Here is a 20073-nt window from a genome sequence, read left to right on the forward strand (position 1 = left end):
CATGATCTCACGGTTGGTGGGTTCAAGCCCCTCATTAGGTCATGATCTCATGGTTTTGGGTTTGAACTGTTCTGACAGCTCAGAGCCTGGAGCCTGCTTCGGATTCTGTGTCTCCCTCTCTCTCTGCTGTTCCCCCGCTCACACTGTCTCTCTCTTTCTTTCTCTGTCTCTCTCAAAACTAAACATTAAAGAAAAAAAAATTTAAGAGGATTCCAAAGGGCATAGTTTTAAAATCACCTATGTAATGACTTAGATATAATAATAATCTGCATTTAATAGTTTTATTAGAAATGATAATAATAAAATAGGAATTTATGTATTGATTACTCAATGTCAGATACATATCTAAATGCTTTTATTCATAACAATCCATGGAAGGAGGGATTATTATTGTATGATATATAGATTTTCCTTCCTTAAACATTTGGTAAACATCACAAGTAAATCATGATATAAATAGATGAAAGAAAATTAAAATTAATTATTTCAAGAGATGCAGGAAATAAATTTGGTGGAGGTCAATTCATAATTTCATATTAACTATTTGAAGTTCCACAAACATAGGATAACTTCTTAATCTTGAAAGAAAACTATATGCCAAGAACCTATAAAAATTAGTCACTAATAATTAAGGCAGTTTATTATACATTTTCATTATCTGTAATAAGATAAAAGATTCCCACTCTTACATGGACTTGATAGTCCTAGTCAAAATAGTAAGGCAAGAAAATGGCAGAAGTAGCAACAAAAAGGAGCGCCTGAGTGGCTCAGTCAGTTAAGCATCCCATCCTTGATTTCTGCTCAGCTCATGATCTCACAGTTTGCGAGTTCGAGTCCCATGTCCAGCTCTGCCCTGACAGTGAGGAGCCTGCTTGGGATTCACTTTCACCCTCTCTCTCTGATCCTCCCCTGCCCTCTCTCTCAAAATAAATAAATTAAATTAAAAAAAGAAGTAGCAACAAAATGATACTAAAAAATTTATAAGAACTAATGAGAAAAATTAGACTTCTGAAAGTAAGATCAATGGAAAAATTAGTAGTACTCTTTATGGTAATAATGAATGATTAGCAAATATAATAAAAATAAATATAATAAGATTAACAAAAAATATAAAACATCTGGGTTTTGACCTAATAAAGCATGCACAGGACCTTTACAGAAATGATCTAAAAATTATAATAAAGAGCATAACAGATGTAAGTAATTGAAAAAGTATAGCATGTTAATATATGGAATAAAAATTTAAGGCTGCCATTTTCTCCCAAATTAGTCTCTACACTCAATTAAATATATACAAAATTTTTGAAATTTGTATTTGAAATTTTTTGAGGAATGGGAGTATTCATCCTAAAATTTATATGGAAGAATAAAAACACATTTCATTTTATAACGAAAAATAAGGGGAGCATCCATATTTGAAACATACTGCAAAGGTACAGTAATAAAAATATTATGATAATGGATCAAGGACATTTAAGTAGTCCGTTGGAAAAGAAATCTCAGATACAGACACTAGTATATGGGAATTTGATAAATCATAAAACTGTCAACCCAAAGTAGTCAAGAAGGGATGGCTTAGTAGATCATATTAGGGAAATACCTTTAGATATGGATAAAAGATAAAAATTAGATCCTGGGATTACCATATGTAAAAGTGGAAACCAGATGAATTAACAATTTAAATGTGAAAAAGGGAAATTACAAAATTAATAAAAGGCAATATAGAGAATCTTTGTAAACTTATAGTGGAGGAAAAACACTTTTAAAACAAAATCCAAGTAGCATAAACTATGAAGCAAAACTTGGTAGACTTAATCCAATGAAGGACCTCAGAGATAAAGTTAACAGACTGCAGAAGATAGTTACGCTATCTAACTGAATACACTACTAACTTGTCTGACAAGTAACCCTCTTGATGGAATATACAAAAAGGGGAAAAAAAGAAAAAAACACAAAAATAAAAACCTCTTTTGTTAACCCAAAAGATAAAGCTTTAAACCAATGGAAAATTGGTGAAATGACATGAATTAGTCATTTATGGAAGAGATTTCCTAAGTGACTGATGAATATATGGAGAAATCTCATGCTTCACAAATCTGAAAAATGCTAATTAAAACAGCCATGCAATATCGTTCGTGTTCATTACCAAAGTAGATGATACTAAAAGTTGGCAAGAGGTGGGGAGGTAGAATTCTGTTGGGAGTGTACACTGGTATACTGAAAACTCTCTGGTTCTATTAAAATCGGGTAGGACTCCGTGATTCTAGTCCTGGGAAGATGACCCAGATACGTTTTTGCCCAGGACTATAAGGACACAAGCATGACGATGCTCAGCATTGCATGGTTTGTGACAAAAGGAGTTTGGAGGCAAACTGGACGCCCATCATCAGAGTAATGGTTCTACCACATGAGAGCATGCCATATGGAGCACTTTGCAGAAATGAGAAGCAAATTAACTAGACGTCCATACAGCAACATAAATAGATCCTGGAAGAAGTGTTTAAAAAGTAAGCAATACTGTGACTTATAACACAATAAAATTTACATAGAAATTTAAAATACGTACCTTACAAGGTACATGTATTTTTAGGGACAAATCAAACACATAAGTGCTTAGTAGAATCAGTGATTATGGGAGATGTAGGAGGCTTTGTGAAGACTGGAAATAATGTATGGAGGAATATAAAATAAATACAAAGGAGTATGAGTAACTAAAGTCTAAGTTTAAAAGGAAACAAAAACACATAAAAATCATACAGAGCAATATAGGACATATGCTAGTGAAGGAGCTCTGATAAAAATATAGTTTTAGGGGCACCTGGGTGGCTCAGTCAGCTAAACATCTGACTTGATTATGGCTCAGGTTATGATCTCATGGTCATGAGATCAAGCCCCATGTTGGGCTCCATGCTGGGTGTGGAGCCTGCTTAAGATTCTCTCTCTCTCTCTCTCTCTCTCTCTCTCTCTCTCTCTCTCTCTGCCTCTCTCCCCTCCTCTTTCCCTCTTTCTGTCTCAAAAAAGAATTAAGACAAAAAAATTTAATGTAGTTTTACTATAGTGGACTATCATAAATGTAAGAACAAAGGAAAATTGACTTCTGACTCCATAAAAAACAACACACAATGGATTGGAGGAAAAAAATAAGGCATTTAAAAGAAAAAAATGGGTTAAAGTTTAGTTAGATCAGACATTTTGCAAAATAACATTTTAAATCTAGCTAAAGAAAAGTCAGGCATAAAATGGTTCCAAGTCTTGTGGTCCTATTGGAAAGGTTATCCTTAATGTAGAGATAGATGAATGTGGAGTTTGTATTAGCCTGATTCCACTAAATATGCTATTCATATAAATAACTCCCTTGATTTGGTTCAGTGTTGCTCTTCTTTTTTGTTAAGCTTATTTATTTGTTGGTTGGTCGGTTGGTTTACTCAGTGTGGAGCCCAATGAGGGTTCAAACTCATGAACCATTAGACAGTCATCCAGGCGCCCCTCAGTGTTTCCCTTCTGATGATACTGAGAAACAGGGCATCCAGGTCACTGTGTAGAAGGAATAAGTGGACTAAGCAGAGGAATTAGGTGGCTGCTCTCCAAAAGAATTGGCTATTCTATTTCTTTATTATTATAATATTATTATTATTTGAGAGAGAGAGAATGAGTGTACATGTTAGCTGGGAAAAGGAGCAGAGGGAGAGAGAAAGAGAATCTTAAGCAGACTCCACATTGAGCACCCCCAACCCCACGCAAGGCTCCATTCCATGACTCTGGGATCACGACCCGAGGCAAAATCAAGAGTGGGACACTCAACTGACTGAGCCATCCAGGCACCCCACCATTCTATTTCTTATTGTAAAGTGTAGTACTCTGCTTCATAATAGTACCTGTGAATTAATGTGAATCAACCCCTGTGAATGAGATACAGACTCATCCTGTTCTAACCAATCAATTTTGAGTGTACGGGGGAAAAGAACAGAATGTGGACCTTGATAAAACCACACCACACCACACCACACCACCACAGTATGGCAATGTAGTGAGGTCTGTTGGTAGGAAACCAGCAGTTTTCCTTGGGGGAAGCCTGAATCATTATACATGTTTTATTCAAACGACAAAAGAAAGTACAAACAGATTTCAAAGAAGGGGAGATCATCTGAGAAAGAGCTAGGGATATCTTGTCACTTGAATTTGGCCTTGTTGAGCCGAGGGTAAAGAGTCTTAGGTAACAGGATGAGGCAAAATGTGTCAGTGGGGCTTCTAGGCAAGAAAACAATGTATCATGGTACAGTAGTCAGAAAAATATTTTTAAAAGGAAGGAAGATTTGCCATTTTGTGTGGTATATTAAATGTAGCATTAAGGAATTAAAATCTATTCTCCAGGCAATTAGGAACCTTTGGAATTTTGTCCAGGGGATGTTAAGGATGAAAACACAAAAAAAGTTTAATTAGAGGCATTCTTCAGGATCATGTACTTTCTTACTAATATTGAACTGTGACCTGTGTGGTTTGTAGGTTTGTAATCATTGTTTTTCAAGGCAATCATTGATTGTCTCCTCTCCTTCAGCTTATAGAGAACCTGACTCAAAATAAATCTTCTTTTGGAATTAGAAACGTAAGAGTTCATTTTAGGTCAAGTTGGTATTATAAAGTTTTATTTCCCTTGGCAAAAACACAATCCTGCCATTTCCTCCAGGTTCTTAGCTTGGTCCTATAATAGTCTGTGAAAATTAAAGTGTATCTACACTCCCTTTGAGGTGAAACCAATGCTCTGTTGGGTCTTTCACAACCAGGTCTTAACCAATTGTTTTAGTTATTAAACTAACAAAAATAATAACAACTGCCTCATTCTGCCTGGGTTTTCCAGGTTGGTTTTTTTTTTTCCACTTCTGAGTATGAAGGGCACTTCAACAGATACCCAGAGGAAAAGTAAAACATCCCAGTTAATAAGTCAAAAGATTGATTTCCTGGGGGTCATAGGAACCCGTCCCTTCTGCTATTCATGTCTTTTTTTAAAAAGAGATTTCTTCCCCACCCTTAGAAAATTTCTCTTCCAAGAGAAGTATTTATTAAAGTATTTCACTGGGTGAAAAAGGACATATTCGCTTTGTCTTCAGTTTTCCCTTAGTTGCCCCAGGATATGTTGGACACTGTAAGCAATGGTAGTCAAATGTACATGAGCTGAAAGAAATCTTAGCTGCATCTCTTATGAACTCTGTGAAATTATGCTAATTTTCTAACTTCTTTCAGCAACTGTATGCTCACATATATTGGGGCAGCATTGTCTGAGTTTAACTGATCACATGTGCTAAGTTTATGTTATAGAGTAGGAACTTAAAACACATTTGATTCTTCCTTGGGTCATAATTAGTTGCAATTAAAAGAGAATGAGACTCAAAATTACATTCTTAGGACACCCAATTCACATGCTAGGTAGGTGAGTGCTACACTACTTTTCAGATTCTATGTTTTTTCATACATTTAATGAGATAATCCAATGATATGATATAGTGAAAGCACTTTGCAAGCTGAATATAATATCCAAATGCTTATTCACTAATTCATTCAACACAAAAATAGCAGTAGCCTTGTGTATGCTAGGCAATATAACTAGGGCTGGTGGTGATGGCATGATGGTGAGCAAATGAAATCATTATAACATCTATTTTTCGCAAAGCTAAAGAATAGTTCTTTATAAAAAATATTTCAGTATTTGTTAAACAACTTAATTTTTTTCTTTTATGATTTTATAATTTTGAAGCTTCAAAAGAATTTTCCTAAGCTATTGCCTTTTCATTTTAGAAACAGGAAAACAATACTGAGAGAAGGTATATGACTTAATTAGTGTTCTCTAATTAACTATGTGTAGGAAGCAAGCATTGTCTGGCTATAAAGCTCAGACTCTCAGAAACACTGTATTATCTCATACAGGGAAATGTGTTCTATGTTAATCTTATTGGTTTTAGTGCTAATTACAGAGAGGCTAATTTAAGTAAACTTGGAATCCAAGCAGAATGACAGACACATTGAGAATATGACAACCACAGATTTGATTCACAGGCTGAATTTCTGCTACAAATTGAAGTACTTAGCACAGTGTAGGAATAGATGGAATAGATGCTCAGATTCTTTTTTTCTGGGACATTATTTTTTGCCAAGATTAATCCAAATCAGTAGTAATCAAAACAAGACAGAGATAAAGGGCATTGGCAGATTTTTGCGCCCACACACTTTATTCTCAAGTCAAAGCTCACTGTTGGGACTTAGGGGCATTAGGATAAAGAGGTACTGATTACAGTGATCCTGACCCAAGGATTTTCCAGAAAGGGTTAATGGAAGAGGTGGTGTACATTTATTTATACAGAGTGAGATATAGGAATCACATGCATTTTTAAATGTTTATTCATTTTTGAGAGAGTGAGGGAGAGTACACGTGAGCTGGGGAGGGGCAGATAGAGGAGGACAGAGGATCCGAAGTGGTCTCTGCGCTGACAGCAGAGAGCCCTTTGCAGGGCTCAAACTCAGCAGTGAGATTATGACCTGAGCTAAAGTCAGATGCTTAACTGACTGAGCCACCCAGGCACCCCAGGAATCATATTTTTTGTCTTAATTATTTTGAATTCAACAATTATTTTGAAATACAGGTGATATGATATCTCAACTATTTTAAAATATTTTTTAAAATATGGTAGTCATAGCAACTATGGAAGATGGTCAAATAATTGCATTGAAATTCCACACATTTGGGACAGAGAAATAATTTTTTCAGCAGATTATAGGTCCAATAATAATACTCAAATTGCTTGGTGCAGTGCACCTGTTCTGCAATGCTGTCTTAACACCCAATGGAGGAATCTAACGTTCTCATTCTATCTGCTGTGGAGAAGAAAGGGCAGGAAGGAAGAACAAATGTTTTTGAAGAGGCAAAAGAAGACTGAATTTTATTTTAGAGTGCCTAGATTTGGAACCTCCTTTTTTTCCTTCTTTAAATGAGGCCAATTCCTACCTAAGAGCTTTGTTGTGAAAATTATTCAGCAATGGTCTCAAATTTAATGGAAAGCCATATGGCACTAAATGATGAAAGCTTGACAGATGGAAAAATTAGATATATCCAGTTAAAGCATATAAAATTAATACCTTACCAATAATTTGAAAACAATATTTACAAGAGAAGTTGGAATATAATGTCATTTATATATGTACCTCTAAGCTTGAGGAGTGGCTCCCTCTCTTGATCTGAGTTCAGTCTTCTTCCTTAATAGCTGCTTTGCTTTATAGCCTCAAATAATGCTCACTAGTTTGTGTAACAATTTTCTTCAAGTTTTGACATACCAGTAGTTTATTCTCTGATTTGATAGATGAGTTTATTTAAAATATTCTCGGAGCGCCTGGGTGGCTCAGTCGTTAAACATCCGATTTCAGCTCAGGTCACTATCTTGCGGTCTGTGAGTTCGAGCCCCGCGTCGGGCTCTGGGCTGATGGCTCAGAGCCTGGAGCCTGCTTCCGATTCTGTGTCTCCCTCTCTCTCTGCCCCTGCCCCGTTCATGCTCTGTCTCTCTCTGTCTCAAAAATAAATAAAACGTTTAAAAAAAATCTATAAAATATTCTCACTCTCAGGCCACTTCTAGTTCAATATCAGAAAAAATAACTAAAATGACCCATAGATTCTTAAGGCCAGCCTTTGTACTTATCTAAGTGTGTCTCTGCATTTTGATTTCCAGAAACATCCTCCCAAAGACCAGCCATTAGCTCAGCAAGGCAATTTAAATTCTTTTGGGGGCAAGCTATGGAAGGGTCCAATATTTGCAACAAACTAATGTCAGGAATGTAAACATGTTAGGAGGATTAAAAACTTTCCCATACTCCAGGGAAAATGTAGTTAGATCCAATTACATCATGTAACTGGTATATTCTTGTTGTCATGCAACTCGAATAGGAACTGTATCTCACCATCTACATTACCACAGTATTTGAAGATTTTAAGACTAAAACAGAAAAATAGTCTTTAATAAGTATTGTTTTTTCTTTTCTCATCTTATATGAAAACTTCCCATGATTAATAGCATAAAGCATCTTCATTTGTATTATATTTTCAAATATCTAATGTGCTTCCCAGGATACTACCATGACTTAGAGTGTTCTATTCCCACTCTTCAATGAGGAAGGAAATTTAGGTTAAAAGAATGTAAACAATTTAAACTGATAGTTAAATGTCAATAAAAAATTGAAACTGAGCTTTATTTTCTCTCTAGATTCAAGTTAGAGTTGAAGCATATGGAACAGAAAGTGACCTTTTATCAAAAACAATTCCTCTTTGACTTTAATAACCAAGGTTTGTATTCAGACTCAGCTTTTGTCCTAGAAATTAATCTTTATTTCTCAATGTTTTTCTGTGAAAACTCTTTTTGAGATAAGCCTATTTTTTCAAATTGGTAATTTCTCCTTAAACTACATATTTCTTCTTTAATTCACTCTAAATCCTGTAAGTTATACTGTTCAGGTATCTGACATGTACTGCCAGATAATAATAGATAATGCCAACTGAGTGCAGGGGAGGGGCATTTTCTCTGTACTTTACATGTATTTAATTTATCTAATTATTACTATAATATTATGAGACACACACTATTATTTTCATTCTAAAGATTGAGTGAGGAGCAAGAAGATATTACTTATTGCCTATGATATGTGTATGCAACAAGTTTCCCTAAAGGGATTGAAAACTACTTAATGGCAGAAAATATCACAGCACCATCTCGAGATGAACCTTGAGCATGATGGATGCTTAGAATATATACTTGTAGGCAGATGGGCAATTTTACCATAACATTTAGTTCCTCAATTCTGCTCTATATTTTGTATACTATGAAATTATGCCACTTTAATATTTATAGTTATTGTTCAGAGTAGTACTTTTCATTGAAGAACCACTTAAGAAAAAGAGGATCCTGAAAGGAGAAGAACTTGAGTCCTCTTTCCCTAACCTCTTTCTCTGTCCCTTCTGCCTGAAAAGCTTGAAATCTATGTTTTATGTGTTTTTCACATTTTTATTGATATCTAATTGACATATAATATTGTGTAAGCTGAAGATGTACACTGAGTTGATTTGATACACTTTTATGTTATAATATGAATACTACCATAATGTTAGCTAACCTCCATCATAGCACATAATTATCTGTGTGTGTCTGTGCGTGTGTGCATGTGTGCGTGTGTGTGTGTGTGTGTGTGTGTGTGTGTGTTGTGAGAACATTCAAGATCTAGTCTCTTGGCAACTTTTAAGTGTATAATGCAGTTTTGTTAACTGATCACAATGCTGTGCGTTAGATCCCCAGAACTTACTAATCTTCTAACTGCAAGTGTATACCGCTTGGCCAACATTTCTCCAATTCCTCTACCCTACAGCTGCTGGTAACCAGCAGCTACTCTCTGTTTTTATGAGTTTGGCCTTTTTAGATTCCACAAATAAGTGATATTGTACAGTATTTGTATTTCTATGTCTAACATATTTCACTTACCATAATACCCCCAAGGTCTATCCATGTTGTCCCAAATGGCAAGATGTCCTACTTTTTCATGGCTGAGTAATATTCCATTTTATATATGTACCACATTTTCTTTATCCATTTATTGGTTTGATAGACACCTAAGTTGTTTCTTGGCTCTTGTGAATAATGCTGTAATGAGCATGGGGATGCAGATATATTTTCTTAAATCTTGGATATATTCCAGAAGTAGAAAAGCAGGATCTTATGGTAGTTCTTTATTTAAGGAAACTCCATATTGTTTTCCTGAAAGCTGAAGCAATTTACATTCCCACCAATGGTGCACAAAGTTTCTCTTTTCTCCATATTCACACCTTTACTTGTTATCCTATCTTTTTGAAGGTAGCCATTCTAACAGGTGTAAGGGGATATCACACTATGATTTTAATTTGCATTTTCCTGATGATTAATGATACTGAGCATCTTTTTAAAATAAATGTTTACTTATTTATTTTGAGAGAGAGCACACACATGCACACATGTATGAGTGGGGAAGGAGCAGAGAGAGAGGGGGAGAATCCCAAGCAGGATCTGCACTGTCAGCGCAGAGCCTGTTGTGGGGTTCAATCTCAAAAACCCTGAGATTAGTATTAAGAGTCAGACGCTTAATCAACTGAGCCACCCAGTAGCTCGAGCATCTTTTAATGTACCTGTTGGCCACCTGTATGTCTTCTTTGGAAAAATGTCTGTTCAGTTCCACTGCCCATTTTAAAATCAGATTTTTTTTTGTTACTGAGTTGTATGACTTCTTTATATATTTTGGATATTAATATAGTTCAAATATATTTTCTCCATTTCATAAGTTGCCTTTTCATTTTGTTGAGTATTTCTTTTGCTGTGCAGAAGATTTTTAATTTGATGTAATCCCACTTGTTGACTTTTTGCTTTTGTTGCTTGTGCTTTTGGTGTCATGTCTAAAAAATAGTTGCCAAGACCAATGTCAAGGAACGTTCCCCTTATGTTTTCTTCTAGGAGTTTCATGATTTAGTTGGTCTTTTCTATTGTATTTTTCATTTATTCTATTTTTTCTGGTCTCTAATTTATTTCCTCTATGATTTTTGTTATTTCCTTACTATTGCTAATTCTGGGCTGAGTTTGTTCTTCTTTTTCTAGTTCCTTGAGAAGTAAAGTTATTTGAGATATTTCTTTTTTCTTAATATATGCATTTATCACTATAAACTTCCTTCTAATTACTGTTTTTTTTTTTAGCTTCCCCTAGATTTTGGTGTGTGGTGTTTCCATTTTCATTTGTCTGAAGGTACTTTTAAAAATTTTTTCTTTGACCTTTTGATCACTCATGTGTATGTTGTTCAGTTTCCAGATGTGTAAATTGCCTAGCTTTCCTCTTGTTGATTTCTAGTTTCATACCATTGTGGTGATAAAAGATATTTGGTGTGACTTGAGTCTTCTTAAATATGCTAAGACATGTTTTGTGGCCTTTCATATCACCTATCCCGGAGAATATTCTGTGTGCACTTGAGAAGAATGTGTATTCTGCTGCTCTTAAATGGAATGTTCCTTATATGTCTGTTAAGTCTTTTTAATTGCAAGTATGTCTCAAATCCAATGTATCCTTGTTGATTTCCTGTCTAGATGATCTATCCATTGTTGAAAGTGGGGTATTGAAGTCCCTTAGTATTGTGTTATTGTTTATTTCTCCATTCAGATCTGCTGGTATTTAAATAATATGTTTAGGTGCTCTGATTTCAGGTGCATATATATTTACAATTTTTATATTTGCTTGATGAGTTGAACTTTTTATCATTGTATAATGACCTTCTTTGTCTCCCATGACAGTTTTTGTCTTAAAGTCTATTGTGTCTGATATAAGTATAGCCACCCCCTTGCATGGAATATCTTTTTCCATCCTTTCACTTTAAGCCTATGTGTGTCCCTAAAGCTGAAAATTAGTCTCTTGTAGATAGAGCATAGTTGGGTCTTGTTTTTCAGTCCATCCAGCCACTCTGTGCCTTTTGATTGGAGAATTCAATCCATTTACATTTAGGGTACTTTTTAATACATAGATATACTAATGTTATCTTATTAATTTCTTTATGGCTGTTTAGTAGTTTCAGTGTTCCTTTTTTTCTCTCTTGATGTCTACCTTTGTGGATTGGTGAATTTCCCTGGTGGTATGCTCAGATTTTCTTCTCCTTATGTTTTGTGAATCTACCAAAAATTTTTGCTTTGTGGTTACCACTCAGCTTACATAAAACATCTTATAGATATAACAGTCTATTTTACACTGAAAGCAATTTAACTTCAATTACATGCACAGACTATACTCTTTTACTCCCTCCCTTTTACGTTTTTAATCTGACAATTTATCTCTATTTATATTCTGTATTCATAGCAAATGATAGTAGCTATAGTTATTTTTAATACTCTTTTCCTTTAACCTTTTATACTATAGTTAAGTGGTGAACATACCATCCTGTCACAGAAGAGAGGCTTATGAATCTATATATTTACCTTTGCATATTTCTATGTTTTCACATTACTAATTAGTGTTCTTTCATTTTGGTTTGAAGAACTCCTTTCAGTATTTCTTATTAGGTGGGTCTCATGATGTACTCCCTTAGCTTTTGTTTGTCTAGGAAAGTTTTTATTTCTCCTTCATATCTGAAGGATAACTTTACTAAACCTCAATGTTAATGTCTACAAAATCAATAGATTTTCCCAAAACATTTTACTTCATTAATGTGTTATCTACTTATCAGAATTCATGCCCCAAACTACCCATTATAGACTTTTTTTCTACTTTTGTGGCCTTAAATGGGAATTCACTTTTGTCCTGTGAATTTATTTTATTTTTATTTGCATTTCTTTTTTTTTAATATATGAAATTTATTGTCAAATTGGTTTCCATACAACACCCAGTGCTCATCCCAAAAGGTGCCCTCCTCAATACCCATCACCCACCCTCCTCTTCCCTCCCACCCCCCATCAACCCTCAGTTTGTTCTCAGTTTTTAAGACTCTCTTATGCTTTGGCTCTCTCCCACTCTAACCTCTTTTTTTTTTTTCCTTCCCCTCCCCCATGGGTTTCTGTTAAGTTTCTCAGGATCCACATAAGAGTGAAAACATATAGTATCTGTCTTTCTCTGTATGGCTTATTTCACTTAGCATTTCTTTTAATTCCAAAGAAGTATGACAATGGCATCCTGCATGAAGTTAACTTATCTAAAGAATACATATAAAGTAAGCAAAAAAGTTAAATGACAATGCACTTAATTCAAAGAAAACATCTATTTGATTTTATTTATAATATCTAGGTGATTTTTCAACTGTAGCATTTATTTCATTTTGGTAATTATCATTTGAATTACTAATTTCTGACATTGAATTTATTTTGGTAAGCATATTTGAACTAAAAACTCTCACATATTATAAAGTTAATTTTGTGAACATATGCTCCTATTTCCAAAAGTTACATGAGTAGGAGGATGTATCACAGTTTATTCCCAGTACTGCTCTTAATTGGGTCTGTGGGTCACTATTCCTAATGCACTGGAAGTTTCTTCATTCTACATGTCTCTCGTTCCAGCTTTAAATTGCTTTGGGAATTAGGGAACAATTACAACAACCCTTGCATAACAAATATTTACTCTTCCAGATCTGTGGATCTGGCATTGTTTGTTGAACCTGACCTTAATTCAGAATGCTGACATAAATACTAAGAAGAAAGTTACTGGGTCTTTTAGGAGGTGGAAATAATGTATCGGTATACAGGTGAGTCTTGAATACAATGAAACTGTACATTTTCAATCTATAGTTAAGGCCATTATTAATATTAATTTGTAATGTTAATAATCTGATTCAATAGAATACCAATTTATTATCACCAAAATATAATTGTGAATCATTATTAGTCATATTTCATTATTATTTGTATAATGTTTATAATCCTTAAAGCAATTTCCTTATGCTATCTCATTATTTCCTGACAATATCCTTGCAAGGAAAGTAAGGCAGTTATATTTATCATTATTTTATAAACAAGAAGACTGAGGCTATAGATTAGAAGCCTAGGACCTCAAACCACAGACTTTGATTTTAGTCCCAGGCACTTTCCCACCATGCTAAACCCATATCATATATATTCCAGTGAGTACTAGGTGATCCTCTATACTTACAGTGCATAAACTGGTAATTATAAGATGGCATAGGTGGCATATAAGATTTCAGCTTAGGGGCACCTGGGTGGCTGGCTCAGTGGGTTGGGCATCCGACTTTGGCTCAGGTCATGATCTCGCAGTTCGTGAGTTTGAGCCCCATGTCAGGCTCTGTGCTCACAGCTCAGAGCCTGGAGCCTGCTTTGTATTCTGTGTCTTCCTCTCTCTCTTTCCTTCCTTTATTTGTGCTCTGTCTCAAAATAATAAATAAATATTAAAAATTTTTTAAAAATATTTCCACTTACTAGTGTTGTCTGAAAGATACTTACAAAAATTAAAGCCTGCTGCAAAATAAATATGACATATTAAATTTTTCTTGTCCAAAAATACTACACAGGGAATTGCTTGGGTTTAGAAAGTCAGCCTTTACTTATTTAGTCAAACCCCCATCTATTATGTGCAGCCACTGTGTTAGGCTTAGGTGTTACAGGGATGAGCAAGACAGACGCACTCCTTCCCCTGTGTGTCTAGGTATCTCACAGTATAACAAGATCACCGGTTTAAAGTGCAGGGAACAGAAGTAGCAAGACAAGCTCGGCTCAAGATGGGTTTGAATTAGTGAGGGGATTCCTATTTAGGAGGGAAAGGTGGGAGCAGGTGGCTGGAGAAGCAGTTTAGGTAGCCTTGGATGCATTATCCGGAAGTTGTCTGGAATAGGCAGTCAACAGTCTTTCCAGGCTGGACCTTTGGCTCCTACCTGGAGTGTCTCCATATATCTTAGTAAATCAGTGTCTTGCTGAGTTCTTCTTTATGCATTAGTGACTGGGTTGATCAGAGTGCTCAATTTCTCTGCATTCTCTGACAAATTTCCGAGCTGGAGAGGATTTTGATTTATCATAAGAAATAGTGTAGAATCATTGTAGAATAATTGTCCCTTTCCTCTGGGCACTGTTGAATGAATATAGTCAATTTGTTTTTGTGACTCCGATATTTCTACAGTTCCTGCTGAGCATTCCCTTCTGTTGATAATTTCTATACAATTTTAATGACACCAGTTAGACATAGTAGTAATGTAAAGATAATGGGCTTTGGACCATTATTCCAACTGGACCAATTTCAAGGCACATAGGATTCTGAAGTAAGAGTTGGCTACACAAATAAAATGAAGATCTTTCCCTCTCTCCGTATCTCTCCTCTCTCCAACTGTTCTCTCTCTCTCTCTCTCTCTCTCTCTCTCTGCCCCCACCCATTTCCCTCCTTCCTTCCTTCCATCTCCTTTAAAGGAAGTTCTGGACTTAAGCTAAAAATAACAAAAATTAACAATCTCTTAACTATTTTTTTCAACTCTAAAATTGAGGTGTTTATTTTTTAAATTTCTTAATGTTTATTTATTTTTGAAAGAGAGAGCACAAGCTGAGGAGGGGCATAGAGAGAGGGAGACACAGAATCCAAAGCAGGCTACAGGCTCTGAGCTGTCCAGCACAAAGCCTGACGTGGGGCCTGAACCCACGAACCATGAGATCATGACCTGAGCCAAAGTCAGACGCTTGACTGACTAAGCCACCCAGGAGTTCCTAAAATTGAGGTTTTTATATTCTCTTCTTTGCCTTTCTCTTCAAAGTTGAAATATTTCTATTGTGTATTTTTTTATGTTTATTAATTTTTTTTAGAGAACAGAGCATGAACGGGGGAGGGGCAGAGAGAGGGAGACAGAGAATCCCAAGCAGGCTCTGCACTGGCATCACAGAGCCTGATGCAGGGCTTCAACTCACAAATTGGATTTCTGGCTCTAAGTAAAACCTTTTCTACAGTAATTTTCCCAAATACTACCCATGACAAATTAAGTGAGAGTGGGGGGAAGAGTGACTCTACTGAAATTCTCAAAACTATTAGCCTGTGTGAGGCCTAAACTTGTGATTTGACCAATGTCGAATCGGGTGGTGATTTTGGAAAGATCAGTTTTCACATCTAGTCAGTAATTAGTGACAACCCCATTAATTTACATAGCTTAATTTCTTGTGTTACATTTCTGATAAAAAATTTCATAAAATCATACTACGATGTCAATTTTGGAGAGTATTAATATCATAGGGTCTAAGCACTCAGCCCATGCTCTGTGCTTTGTAATAATGATGGACACCTTCGTTACCAAAAGAAATGCCAAATTCTCTGCCTGACCCTCAAGACTCTCTATGTATCTACCATGCTCTCCTTTTCAGATGTGCTTGCCGCTACCCCTCCACCGAAACTTCCTTGTTCAAAAAGGATGTGCTCTATGTATTCCTAACTTTGGCTCAACTTCTCACTTTTGGGATACCCCATGTCCCCTCTTTTCTTTTCTTCCAAATCTGTCTAATTCTTCCCATACTTCCAGATCAGGCCCAAGTCTGAAACTTCTTCCTTCTGGGAAAATTGGTAATTTTCAAACTACATAATGTAATTATATTTATGATGTGTTTTCATATGTACTTTTCCTATATCCCTAACTGAATTGTGAGCTTTGTAATGGCAGGCACTTTACATTATTCTTTAGTTTATCCTTACTGTGCTTGGAACGTGCCTAGGTTCAAGGTTGGCTATCAGTAATATTCTAAAACTATTGTAGTAGTCTGGCACAAGTTGAAACTACTTTTTTTAAAAAAATGTGTCTTTTAATAATATTTTTTCTTAAGAGTATATAACAACATGATATGAATTTGGACCTTTCTGTAAAACACAAACATATATTATTGTTATTTTTCAGATTCACATGGCAATCCATAATAAGATGAAAAAAATCAGTATGGGTCAGAAAAATCTGCATACTCTGTCAATTCAGTGTAGATAAAAGCCTTGCTACTCAAACGCTTTCAAGAGCTTTGCATAAGTACCACTTAAGAGAAATGGAAAATCTCAGGAGCTGCCATGAACTCTAAACCAGAATCTAAAGTTTTTCAAGATACCCAGATGATTCATATGCATATGAAAATCAGTGAAGCTATGAACTGGATTTGTTTTAAGTAACCTCTGTGTCCAAGTGGGGCTTGAACTCACGACCCTGAGATCAAGGGTCGCATGCTCTACCTACTGAACCAACCAGGCACCCCTATGAATTAGATTCAATCTGAGCTTTGAGCTCCACTTCATTATTTACTAACTGGTTAACTTGGACAAGTTACATCTTTTATATTTGGGAAAAAATGGGGCTAATATAAAGAATTATTATATTTTATAAATCAAAGGGATGGATATATACCCATATATACATAATTACATAAAATATTTAAACCGCATTACTGTTTTCTTAGGTTGACTTAAGCAAGATACACTGTGAAGCTACAGAATAAAATAAGGTAGAGACTATGTAATGTCCTCCAAAGATTTTAACATTCATGCAGAGCTGATCTGTGCAATGGTCTTGTCATAGGAACAGTCACACAAAATACTAAGAGGGGCCTAGAATATGAGAGTAAAAACTAATATTTAAACTGACATTAAATTTCAGTTTATGCTATTCAATTTATTATTATTAAATGCCTATAAAATTAATTAAAATATGAATTAAACATACTAATATAAGGTATGTAGAATCAGACATAGAATGAGATATATACCAAAAATATCAAAGTTGCTGTGAAATTTTGACCATGATGTAATTGCTGAAATAAATGTCTGTTCTATGTTGAGTAGTCTTTTACCATCTCTCTCTACTGCTTGCTTTCTGGGGGTAGATGAAGTCAGGCTCATAGTTGGTAATTAGGAGTTTTAGAAACCTCAACCCGGGAGTCTGTCAACAGCAGGAAAAGTTACTTCTGTACAGTTGTCTGATCATAGGTAGAGTTTCACATATTAGCAAAGGGCATCAGCACTTAGTCATTTCCAATTTCATTTTTTTCTAGTCACACAGATTGTTGAAGATGACAACAATCCAGGGACAACAATTGCAGGGATCCATGCAAACACTCCTTAGAATACCATCTACAAAATGAATTGTTCAGGTAATTTGTAACATTTCTTAGCAGTGAATATATTTTATATTAAATATTCCTGTGATATCCTGAAAGCAGATGACATGGATAAAATTAACCAGACATTCACATCAGAATTTCTTCTTCTGGGATTCTCCGGTTACCCAAAACTGGAGATCATGTACTTTGTTCTAATTCTAGTAATGTATCTAGTGATTCTAACTGGCAATGGTGTTCTGATCATAGCAAGCATCTTTGATTCTCGTCTTCACACCCCCATGTACTTCTTCCTGGGCAACCTGTCTTTCCTGGATATCTGCTATACATCCTCCTCTGTTCCCTCAACTTTGGTGAGCTTAATTTCAAAGAAAAGGAACATTTCCTTCTCTGGATGTGCAGTGCAGATGTTCTTTGGGTTTGCAATGGGGTCAACAGAGTGTTTCCTCCTTGGCATGATGGCTTTTGATCGCTATGTAGCCATCTGTAACCCTCTGAGATACCCCATCATCATGAGCAAGGTGGTGTATGTACGGATGGGTTCTGTGTCATGGCTCTCTGGTGGAATCAACTCAATTGTGCAAACATCTCTTGCCATGCAGTTGCCTTTCTGTGGGAATAATGTTATCAACCATTTCACATGTGAAATATTAGCTGTCCTTAAGCTAGCTTGTGCTGATATATCCCTCAATATTATCACCATGGTGATATCAAATATGGCATTCCTGGTTCTTCCACTGATAGTCATTTTTTTCTCCTATATGTTCATCCTTTACACCATCTTGAGAATGAACTCAGCCACAGGGAGACGCAAAGCCTTTTCCACCTGTTCAGCACATCTGACTGTGGTGATCATATTTTATGGTACCATCTTCTTCATGTATGCCAAGCCCAAGTCTCAAGAGTTTCCTGGGGATGACAAGTTGCAAACTTCAGACAAGCTCATTTCCCTGTTTTATGGGGTAGTGACCCCCATGCTAAATCCTATCATCTATAGCTTGAGGAATAAGGATGTAAAAATTGCTGTAAAATATCTGCTAACCCAAAAAGCTATTCAGTAAGTATATCCTACACAGAAAATGTAGGTCTTTTCTTTTTAAAAATTTTTTTTCAACGTTTTTTATTTATTTTTGGGACAGAGAGAGACATAGCATGAACGGGGGAGGGGCAGAGAGAGAGGGAGACACAGAATCGGAAACAGGCTCCAGGCTCCCAGCCATCAGCCCAGAGCCTGACGCGGGGCTCGAACTCACGGACCGCGAGATCGTGACCTGGCTGAAGTCGGACGCTTAACCGACTGCGCCACCCAGGCACCCCTGTAGGTCTTTTCATAACAGGCACAGAGATGGACTCATAGGTCAATTAGTTAAAACCTTCTTTGGAGAAACTATGGTTAAGGAGAGATATTTTTATTCTTCCCCTTTCCTAGCTTTACTCAGCTAGAATTACTGAGAACTATAGTTTGCTTTAAGCTCAGCTTCCAAAATGTCCTGGTCTAGATTCCACAAGCATGATGAATTCCATTAGAATCTCATCTCTGGTGATATCTGGAATGAGTGTTTCTGGTGTCGTGTGTAGAAACACAGTGGAAAATATCACACATAAGCTTTAGAAATAGGTAAGAGTACAAAATCTGCAACTTCACAAACTACCTAAATGACATTGGGTAGACTATTCTTTGTAAGCCATACTTACCTTACCTTGGAATAAGGAAATACGTAAAGCCAGGTTTTAGTGTCATTTAAAGTTTCAATAACTGGAGAAAGCACCTGGCATAGCACTACTTCACAGTGTCTAGAATTTCAGAATTGAAGCTAAGACTCCAAATTGATGACTAAAAGTAACTACTGAGCACCTCTTTTACCATAAGCTAATAATTACAAGAGCCAAAATCTCCTCCTGGAAGTCACTCTGTTAATATCTTTGCCTTTCCCCTTAAAGCTATATAAAGTGAAGCTCGGGAGAGAGGAAGAAATAACTGAGGGAATTTTCTACCTTATGGGGAGTCCACAATGGGTTTTGGGCGACATTTCACAACAGTCACTGTGAAAGAATGGCAAAATTGTTTTTCCAATCCAAGTTTGGGGATGCTGCAAAAGAGTCCCTTAAGGTTTTGGGTGCCTACAAAGAAATAGAGTCAGGCTTCCTACTTGAAGAGGGGAGACCTGCAGAGTTCTCTAGGCTGCAGACTAGCAGAGGAGCTGGTCTAGAAAGGAGAGGAAGGTTAGTATTCTATGCCAAATAAAACAGAAATGTTTCAAATCTGCCTGAGGTGTTCTTCTGGGCTCAGAAAGAGTGGTAAAAACAATGATTAGGAAAATAAAATCCATTCTTTCATTTTCCAATGAGTTGAAACTCTTTATTAAGTCTATTATGTTCTTTTTTTCTTTTTTCTTTTTCTGTTGATTCCTTGTCTAGAAGGCCATTGCCGAGCACAGAGTATCTTTGAGCCACACCATCTGTCTTTTCTGTAATCTCTTAG

General features: G+C 35.9%; 1 protein-coding gene across 1 annotated transcript; it reads left to right on the forward strand.

Annotated features, from left to right (window-relative positions):
• The first annotated feature begins 17576 nt into the window (after positions 1-17576).
• Positions 17577-18670, forward strand: LOC131491563 (olfactory receptor 13C3). Its single transcript, XM_058694698.1, has one exon. The coding sequence runs from the start codon at positions 17699-17701 to the stop codon at positions 18650-18652; it is 954 nt and encodes a 317-aa protein (XP_058550681.1). The 5' UTR covers positions 17577-17698; the 3' UTR covers positions 18653-18670.
• Positions 18671-20073: the final 1403 nt, after the last annotated feature.

Source organism: Neofelis nebulosa, chromosome 12, assembly GCF_028018385.1.
Source record: "Neofelis nebulosa isolate mNeoNeb1 chromosome 12, mNeoNeb1.pri, whole genome shotgun sequence".
Lineage (NCBI taxonomy): Eukaryota > Metazoa > Chordata > Mammalia > Carnivora > Felidae > Neofelis > Neofelis nebulosa.

Bases quoted from the DNA above. Each gene is read 5' to 3' on its own strand.
- LOC131491563 (XM_058694698.1), top strand. From the start codon at position 17,699: ATGGATAAAATTAACCAGACATTCACATCAGAATTTCTTCTTCTGGGA.